The sequence below is a fragment of the Apodemus sylvaticus genome, chromosome 15, assembly GCF_947179515.1.
Source record: "Apodemus sylvaticus chromosome 15, mApoSyl1.1, whole genome shotgun sequence".
Lineage (NCBI taxonomy): Eukaryota > Metazoa > Chordata > Mammalia > Rodentia > Muridae > Apodemus > Apodemus sylvaticus.
In genome coordinates this window covers 88379702-88389938 of record NC_067486.1, presented here as the reverse complement: position 1 = coordinate 88389938, position 10237 = coordinate 88379702, and the positions used below count along the sequence as shown (strand labels likewise).

The 10237-nt window shown below is 43.5% G+C and overlaps 1 protein-coding gene across 1 annotated transcript; it reads right to left on the bottom strand.

Annotated features, from left to right (window-relative positions):
• Positions 1-5016: 5016 nt before the first annotated feature.
• LOC127665694 (zinc finger and SCAN domain-containing protein 4-like) lies at positions 5017-9547 on the bottom strand. Its single transcript, XM_052158168.1, has 2 exons — positions 9152-9547; positions 5017-6282 (listed from the first exon to the last, which is right to left on the bottom strand). Exons 1-2 carry the CDS (start codon positions 9545-9547, stop codon positions 5017-5019), a joined length of 1662 nt encoding a protein of 553 aa, XP_052014128.1.
• Positions 9548-10237: the final 690 nt, after the last annotated feature.

Genomic DNA, 10237 nt, shown 5'->3' with positions numbered 1-10237 from the left:
AAATAGATTCCATAACAAGATAAGATAAACTACTGCCCAGAAGATATACAAAATCAGAAAAAAAAAATCTTGCTTTGGAGCCGGTCACCAAATAATAATTTGTGTAACATGCAGAGAAAGCTCACAGATAACTCAGTAGACAAGAGGCCAAGAACTAAATCAGAGATTTAAAACAGTGTTCAGGTTTATACAAAGAAAACTAATAAAAACTGTCCCTTTTTGTGAAATGGAAAATGAAAGTAAAACTAAAAATGAGATATCTGAATGAAACAACCTTAAAAGTGTGGGTACAATTCATGTATACACTTGAGCCCAGTGCTCCTGGCTAAGTAGCTAGTTTACAGTTTAAGTAGCTAAGCTTATTCTCAGTTTAGAAAACAGCCTGTGGAGTTAGCTTTGAGGCAGGGGTGGATGTGGAGTGGCCTGCTCAGAAAGGCTGGCCAGGGGCGGGTGGGAGGCAAATCTCTGAGTTGAAGGCCAGCCTGGTCTCAGAGTGAGTTGTAGGACCAAACCCTAAAAACAAAGCAAAAACAAAAGGAGGTATTAAGGAGTATTGCAGGCTACTTGCTGTGTACACCAAGAAAATTCACAGTTGAATTTTGAGATTAGGGTGGTTATTAGCACTTTGAGCTGGGAGCCAGCAGATCTGGTGGGTGTGTCCAGCAGGTGGGAGGGAGGCAGTGACTCAGTGGGAGGGTGTTGGCAAGCGGGTGGGCTGGAGGCTGTGAGCGGGTGGGCGGGAGGCGGTGAGCGGTGGGCAGTGAACGGGTGGGCAAGGGGGGGTTGCTGGGAAGGGGCGGGCGCCTGGCAGGGAGCAGGCAGGTGGGAGGCGGGCGAGCAGGTGGGCGGGGGTGGCGAAAGGAAGGGCGCAGGGCGGGGAGCAGGCGGGCGGGAGGCGGCCGAGCTGGTGGTCGGGGGCAGAGAGCGGGCGGGCGGGCGCAAGGCAGAGAAAGGGCGGGTGGGGGGCGAAAAGTGGGCGGGCGGGGGGCAGAGAGGGGGCGGGCGGGGGGCGAGGAAGGGGCGGACGGGGGGCAGGGAGCGGGCAGGTGGGAGGAGACAAGCCCTCCCATCCACGCTGAGGAAGCTGTGGATCAGCATTCCATTGGTCACTGTGAAGTGAGCAGAACCGTTCCCAGGCAGGCAGCCTCACTTGCAGTGCTGAAGAGGTTAAGATTCTTCTGGGGAGCCTTAGCAGCTAGAGAAGAGTCACCTCACGCCTCACCTGCACACTCGTGCAGTTAGTAAGTGCTCAGATCCACAGTGCACGGACTTGAGTTGGGGTGTCACGCAGTTAGAGCACACAGTTGTGTTCTGACTGGGAATTGGATTAAGCTAGCAAAGGTCCACTTGGGTGAATCTTGGTGTGGCGGGGGCGGGGCACCCATATGCTTCCTGCCCCAAATTTATAGAAGCAAAGTTCTGTTGTGGGTGGGGGAGGTAGATGCATGCTTTAAAAGCATTATGACTCCGGGATCTCCAGGTCGTTTATTAGATTAGGTCTGTTATAACCAAGCCACTGGTGGCTTATGGTCAGCTCTAAGTTAGCTTAACTGAGCATCCTCAGAGATGGATGCATTTAACACAAAACCAAGAAATCGAACCCACTGCTGTCTCCTCCCTCCCACCCACTTCTCCAGTATATGGGTTCTGAAGTTGAAATAGGGGTGATTTGAATACAGAATTCCTATTCTCAAACTGTTCCTTAATCTAAGGCTGCATTGTACTTTGGGGAGAGATATAAATAATTCACCTTTAAAACAATAGACTCTGATTTGCTGAAGATGGTTGGTATTTTTTTCAGGTATGTCTCCCTGTTTACACCCAGGTTTAAAGTGTCAGACTAAATTTTTAGAAGAAAATAGAGAAATTCAGGTACATTCATTAAAAAATATTCAGCAAAGTGAACCCTGACAGTTTCCTAATTTTCCAAGTGCTGGAGACAGCATTGCCATGCAAAGAAATTCAGGTTTTCATTCAAACCCCCGTGCTGTCCCTGTCTTTTTCACCCACCACTTCCTGTTCCTTTAGCCCCTCCCCTCCCTTTCCTTCCTGGATCTATCTAATTATCTTGCTGTCATAACATCTGCTGTCAGCCCACTCTGTGAGTCCTGTGATCAGGGGTTCAGAAAAGGAGGTTTGGGTTAACGTGGCCATGAATGTATTCTGCCAAGGAAAATGTTCTTACTTTGACACAAGAAAATACTGAGTGATGGGCTCTGAGGAAGGGCTTGGCTCCTAAGGATTAGAATGTACAGCAAGCACTTCCTGAGCAGCCTGCTGAGCCTGGTGGTCTTACTGTGGGCGTGCACCACGTGGGAGGCTGGCTTTTCTCCTGTCTCTAGTCTGGGTGGTGAGTGGGGGCTGGCACTGTACTGTCTCAGGTTCCTAGGACCTAAGGGGATCCTCAGCAACTCCTGGGGAAGGCTGGGAGTAACTTACCGGGAAGCTGATTTATCTGTCTAAAGGGTGGTGTGGGCATCACCACCCTCTTGTTTGATCTGCCTAGGATTTCCTCTTGGAGCTGTTGTACAGATAGAGGTGACATTGGTAAAATACCAAACAGATTTCTCATGTGGTCTATGGGTTTCAATTTCAATATAAATCAAAACAGTATGTCAGTGCCTCTTGAGAACCGCATTAAAGTAGGAACGGGAGTGCTCCCTCGTGTGGTTTCCTCTCACCGTGGAGGTGATGCAGCTCTGTTCAACAGGAAGTACTTGTGTTTTGAGGATGCGCGCACTCCAGGGGACCAGATGATCACATGCAAAACCCAGTTTTTTCCTCGCATAAACAAAAATTTTTCTAGAAAAAGTTATTATAAATTAAGTATGTTAGTAATGTAACTCCGCCGGAGAAGGGAAGGGGCCAGAGATGTATTTTCTTGAAGAGATATATACAAGAAGCATAATTTCACACAATTAAAATATTTTGATGCACCTTCTAGAAAGTGGATGTTACTGGACTCATGAAGATCGACATTGGAGTAAAATTAACCAAGTGTGCCTCAGGGCTGTGGTGGCAGGTTTTAGTTACTTTTTAACTTAGAGTATATTAACTGTACATACTGAGGGGTTACAACATGTGTGCAGTATGTGTCTGTGTCACATTCATCTCCGCAGTGTTTCATCTATGTTCCCGTCTGCCGCTCTCTGGAGCTTCTCCTCGTCTCAGAAATTCCTATTTGACTCCGATTCACATCATAGAAAAGGTAACATTGGCCTTTCCGGGGCTAATTTTCTTAAGGTAACCTCCATTTCCGTAACATTGAGACGGTTTTCAAACCAATGGTGATATGTGGAGGATTGTAGTGTCTACATGTGAGAAAAACAGTTTGGAGCTGGGTCAGAGGTTAAAGGAATGTCGCCATCACCTAGAAGATCCAGGGTTTATTTTCAGCATTCAATAGCTGCTCAAAACTATGAGTAATTTCACTCGTAAGGGGTCCAATGCCATCTTCTGATATTTTCAGGAATTTTATGCATAGGGTATAGACATTCATGCAGGAAATATACCCATACATATAAAATAAAATTGAAGGAGTGTACATACACACACACACACACACACACACATTCCTGAGCCATCATGTCTTCTTTCTGCCTTTTAATTTTTCATCTTCATTTACATATTGTTTAATTTCATGTAAAATGTTTGTATAAATTTGAATAAATCTATTATTTCTATAGATAAATTTATTTGAAAATTTTCACATTATTGAATAGTAAAGTCTGTAAGGAAGATGCTACGATCAAATGACTAGTGAGCACTCCACACTGAAGAAGTCAGTTACTGGAAGCTTAGTGCTTCCATACGATTTACTGTCTTAGCATCCTATGACAGATAAAAAGATTCCGCATAGTTGGAAATAAAAGGGAGAACAGGGCTCATGCCCCATTTGAAGGTAGCGTTATAGTTTACTACAACAGGGTAAAACAGGCTGAAACTTAACTTCCTATTGCTAATGACACCAAAGGGACAAAATGTGAGAAAGCATATTTCTAGAAATATAAATACGCCTAACTCAGTGAAGAAACGTCTAAAATTTTTTTCTTTATGGAATTAGATTTTCTCTATTATTTAAATGGAAAGTAATAGATGTTTCCTAAAGATGAATATGTTCACTAGATGCAATGTCATAAGCCTTAATCCTAGCACCCAAGAGGCATAGGCAGAGACAGATAGACCAATGAATTTGAGGCGAACCTGGGTTACCAAGTCATTTATAGAAAAGCTAGGCTACATGCAAAGAAACCCTGTCTTATGTCTCTGTGATACAGAAAATACTTACAACTAAATTTGAAAAACAACCTAAAATATAAAACAAATGAGGAATGGATTCACACTTGGATAAATTTCCTATAAACAACTCAGAAATGTCCAAACTTTATGCAAAATTAAACACATCCTCCAAAATTAAGAAAATACAATGGGGGATGCAGGTCAAACTGGCAAGGCGAGGTAGCATTCTGTGTAGATCAGGTAATAGTCAAAACAAAATAAGACAAAAGCAGGAGATCTGATGTATCCATAGACACATAAAACAGGAAGTGCAAATATATACACTCAAGCACAAACACATAAAATAATTTTTGAAAGGCAGATCTAGAGGCAGAGACATTTGTCAGATTTCAACATCCTAACAACTGTGGAGACCAAAGACAAAAGGATTTGTATGCTCTTTGGGGTCACCTTACCTGGAGAACAAATTGTTAAAAAAAGACTGTCTCAAATGAGGTAGAAAGTAAGACACAATAGCCCCACACACTGGCACCCATCCACACACAGGACACATAAAAGCACAAGAAACAACGCACAGTAGAAACAGAACCATCAACATTTATTTACTACTGGAAAATCAGATAACAGCCAGTATTTAGGCACTTGAAAAAATTTGGTGAACAAACTGACAAAACCTTCATGTTTACCCTCACATGCCAGTGGCATGGGACAGCACATGGAAGGAATAATCTGAATGTTAAATGAAAGAGCTTAACTGGCTAACTCCCTAACAGGCTTCTAATGTGCAGATGAGACCCTGAGGCTGAATCCCTGCTCACCCGGAGGTGTGAGCGCTTCATTCTGATTTGTGGAACTTCCTGAGGTGACTGTGGTATGTGGATGACTGGCGGAAGCTGCTATCACACAGGGAGCAGGAGTATGGCTTCTCTCCTGTGTGGATCCTCTCATGAGCCTGCAGGTTGGTCTTGTATCTGAAGGCCCTTCCACAGGCATTGCATGTGAAAGGCTTCCCTGCCTTATGTATGACCTCATGAACTCAAAGTTCCGAGACTTGGTGAAAGCCTGTCTGGCACACCTTACAGAAGAATGGCCTCTCCTTCTTGTGTGTTTTCGGGTGGATGGAGAGGTTGCAGGGATATTTGAAGGTTCTGGGACATTCCTCGCATTTGTATGGTTTGGGTCTCTCTGGAGTCTCTCTTGGTTACCCTTAAAGGTGGAATTTGCCTCATGATTCTGGAAAAGAGGGACAGACTTAGGGGTAGATTGCTCTGGCCTGCAGAGGAAGCCTGGGACCTCCATAGGGACAACTCCAGGAGAAGCTGCCCACAGAGACATGTCTAGGGACCTGCGGGTACTGCACACTGGTATTCTTAAATCCTGAGGCTCTCTGTAAGAAATGTCTTCCACATCAGGTACAGAATACTGCTCTCCCTGAATAATGAAAATGGAATCTCCCTCACTTGTGAGACGAATAACAACGCCACTCACATCAGTAGCATTGTAGCCGTCTCCAGTCTCCTCAGACTGCTCAGTGAGGGAGAGAAACACTGGCTGTACCTCCATAAGGACCTCTTCAGAAGAAGGTGCCCTCAGGGACACTTCCTGGGACCTGGAAGTATCTTGAGTTACTCTTCTGGAAACCTGTGGGACTCCATAAGAAACATCCCTGTCTTCAAACTCCTGATATTGCACTCTCTGGAAGGTGCAAAGGGAATCCCTCACAGTTCCAGCACTATTAACACCGTCACTTCCAACACTAGTGTTCCAAGGGGGTTGGCAGCCATCGTCTGTATTTTCATGTCCTGTGACAAATAAGACAATTGATAAAACTGTACACAAGTAGAGAATCACACGGCAGCCCTCTTCTGTCCAGCCTGACTCCCCTGCTGCCAAGAACACATCTTTGGGGATCTCCAAGTGTGCCCTTGTGTTCTCTTGTGCGGGAGTTGTTGCTACCTTCTGTTGCTCCAAATGTGCGATGACTTCTTTTAAGGGCATGTTCTCAGAAAAGAGGGCTTCCTGCCCGTGCATGGCTACATGGACCTGTAAACAAAGCCAGTGACCACCGTGAGCCTCTGCTGTAGTCTCTAGCCTCTGGGCAGTGAAGGAGCAGCGCTACTCCATCTTAAGGTTAGGAACCTTATTACAAGGTCAAAATAGAATCATTGCATTTTTGGTTTTTTTGTAAAACTTGAATTTGATCATATCTTGGCCCATTTTCTGAAATTTGACTAGTTCTGAAGCCTATACTCTTACTATGAGCTGTATGAGCTGACCTCCACCCTGACAAGTTTTGAAATGTTCAGACAAATTCCTATATAAACAATCCCCCCCCACCTCCCCTTACACCATCAGTTTTTAGAGGGATATAAACCCCACTGTCTGTTGGTTCACTGTGATTTTCTCAAAGCCAATCTGTGAGAAACAGCCTTGTCTGACATAAAACAGGGCTTGCTTAATTCATGCAAAAGTTTGTGTGATTGTCTTTACCCTCATACTGTCATGAACTTAACTACAGGTAATTGTAACTTTCAGTCTGGAATCCTCGGGATCTCTATGCACACTCTGTAGTAGATACCACATTGGTGTCTTGGCCTCAGACAGACAGGTGGCTCCTTCTCAAAGGCCACTTAAGAGAGATGGCCCTGTGTGAGAGAGACTATCAGTGTGGGGGACAGTCTCCACTGGCATTCCTTCAGTGGGTCAAAGGCGGGTAACTGTTATATTCATTTAGCGTCCCCAGGGTCTCCATGTTAACTGCACAGTGGATGCCCCTGTAACGTCCTAGCCTCAGACAGGCAATGGTTAGTCCTGTCCTGGAACTTTGTGATGCTCCATAGTCATTCTGAAGTAGCCGAGGCTTTCCCACCTCCAGCCATTGGTCCTTTCGTGGCCGCTCCCTATCAGTCACTTCACTTTTCTGTGTGAGTGGGCTTTCTTTTAACACTTATATGTTTTTTGTCCCATGACATTGTTGCCCTAAACAATAATCCTTGACCAAAGATGTCCTTATCAAGAAAGTTTTAATTTGGAAAAGGGGGAGGTTTTATTTATTTATTTATTATTGAACTCTTAAACAAAAATCACACCTGTCTGAATCAAGTCCTACACCTACACTGTCTGACTAGGACGCACTCTGCTGCCGCTCTGAGGAACAAGACTGTTTGCTTGGAGTTTAGATTCAACCATGAAATTCTTAATATAAAACAAAGCTCAAGTGTGGACAAAGAATAAAACCAACTGCAAGGAGAACTCAAACAGTGGAGACGGGAAAGTCCCCATACCTATGAAAGGGATCATGTTTTAGACCCAAGTTCTTGGCCAGCCTGGGCTACACTACAAAACCATACTTCAAATGGGAAAACAAAAACAAAAACCTAGAAACAAACTGAAACCAAAACTAAAATACATAAAATGAAAGAAGTGATTTGCATAGCAATGACATCATACAATGTGTGAGGTTTCATTTCTAATGTGTGTGTGTGTTTGTGTGTATATATATATATATATATATATATATATATATATATATATATACAAACATTAGATACACATATATATGTGTATATATACATTATATTCACACACATTGGGACAAATATATATATATATATTTGTCCCTCCCATTGACTACTAGCCCTAAACAAGTATCCTTGATCACAGATGTTCTTAACAAGAAAACTTTAATTTGGAACCCCCTGGATCTCAAAATTAAAATTGAAAATTTTCTCCAACTTGGTAATTTTTATCACTGACTGAGAAATACACAAATCCAGCCACTAGAAGAAGATTCAATGTATTTACATTCACATTACATCTTTCAAGGTTTGAAAATTTGAAGTGAAGCACCAGTATTCGTTAAGGCATTTCTTATGAAACTGACACTGTTGTGAATGGATGTGACAGCGCTAGATCAATATGAGAGTCCTTGCTCAGCTGTTGTGCACCTCAGTTTTCTGGATAGGACATCTAACTGGCGAGCATTAGCCAATCTGGAAAGCAAGGTAGTCACTTGACTACCCAGAGTCTGCCTTGTACGTACAGGGACTGAGAGACCAAATCTTCTGGGTTCAGACTGTAGCTTAGAGAGGCTAACCTAAGGTTATACTCAAGTTAACAAACAGGCTGGTAACTAGCAGCGGTTTCCAGGCTACCCCCAAATAATACCTGCATCTAGCACCAGTTTCCAGGTTATTCCCCAACAATTTTGCCACCCCAGGCTACAAGTCCGGCCCTGACACTTCACTTCCTAATGTCTATCAATCAGGAGAAAAACAGAAGTGATGTTTATGGTTTCGGTCTCAGTACCAGCCAACCATGTTAAAGGCCATAATGGCCCCCCAGTCAGATGTATACCAGACTAGAGACCCCTTTCTTGCCTCTATAAATGCTTGCCTAAAATTAGGCTCAGAGCTCCAACTTCCTGCTGTCTCTCGAAGTCAAGGTTGAATAAAAATACTCTAATGCAGTTGCATTACATATAGCTCTCAGTGTGCTTTTGAGGTTCACAAACTTTTCATGGTACAACAGGATCAGAGAGTAGTGCTGAGAGTCAAGAGATAAGATGTGAGCTAAGATTCCAACACAGTTCTCACAATTAGAATATGACTGAGCCATCCTCCAGACAGAAGACATTTCCTCTAAAACCCTTAAATTCTTGTCCAAATGTCAATGCCACAGTCTCTCTGAAACAATGTAACTATACTACATTTAATTAGAACCATCAATCATTTGGTGGTAACCTTTCTGATTTATTCATGCTAATTTAGAGTACTGCAAATTCCAACATGTAATGATTTGTAAGGTGGAACAATCTCCCTAGTAACAAAATCTACAACTTCCTAGAACTTTTTCCTATTATAAGTGACTGCATTTCCTCCCCACATAACCATTTCTTACCCCAGGAACTCACCATGACAGGAGGCTTCAAGTACTCATCAGTCAGACCCTCCATGAATCTCCTCATGTTTCTGCCACTGGATTTCCACTTCTCTGTCAAAGCAAACTTGTCCTTGCAGTGCCCAGTGAGGAGAAACTGCTCCAAGACCAGTTGAGAGATCATCTGCTCCTTGCTCTGCTTCTCTGGCTGCAACCAGGAGGTGAACATCGCCCAGAGTGTTTGCAGCTCCTGCTTTGCCAGGGAGCCATGGTTGTTTGGAGAAACACTGACCTGAGATCTTGCTGAGGGAGAGATGTCTTCTCCCAACTGCATAGCAGAAGCCTGGGTTGAAATAAACTCTGCGTAGTCTAATTCAAAGTCATTTGATGATGATGTGGACCTAAAGGTTTCTCTGAACTGTGAAGTCATTGTGATGAGAATCCTCAGAAAAATTCAACTATGGCAATTTGGCGTTTGTCTTCTTACTTGAGGCCTGGTTCAACAATTGGTGAATCTGCAAAAGATATAAAGAAAAAAGAGAAGAGACAAGTGAAGTAAAAGTTCAGCTGAGCTTTCTCGATTTCTGTCACAGTGGGTTTACTAGCTACCTGACAATTGCCTTACTACATCAGAAAAAAAATCAAACAAAATACTGGAGAGATACCTGCCCTACTGATTGATCACAGTTGGAATCCTATGTCAGACTCAGCTCTGTGTCTCTAGTGCAATGCTTGATGCTTCCCGTGGGCAGAACACATCTTATCACACATAGTATGTCACTGTGCTCAAAGGGGACAGTGCACTCTGGAAGGGAGTGTCAAGACTGGCGTTTATCTCAGACTTCTGAGCCTGGGCTTTCACATGTGGCTCGTCCTAAAATTGTTAAATTGTCATCATTTCTGGAGAATTTTGGACCCCAGATACTTCAAGGAACAAGGCCAAACCCTTGCAAGTGGACTGAGACAGTACCAGAGACCTTCTTGAATATGTCTCTGAATCACAAAGAAAAGGCAGAGGTTGAACAGGGCTCATCTTTGTAAGCAGAGATAGGCTTGTATAATTTGGTCCTGTACCAATGAGTTTAATGCTATTCCCAACTTTCTGCTCTTTTAGAGTTGG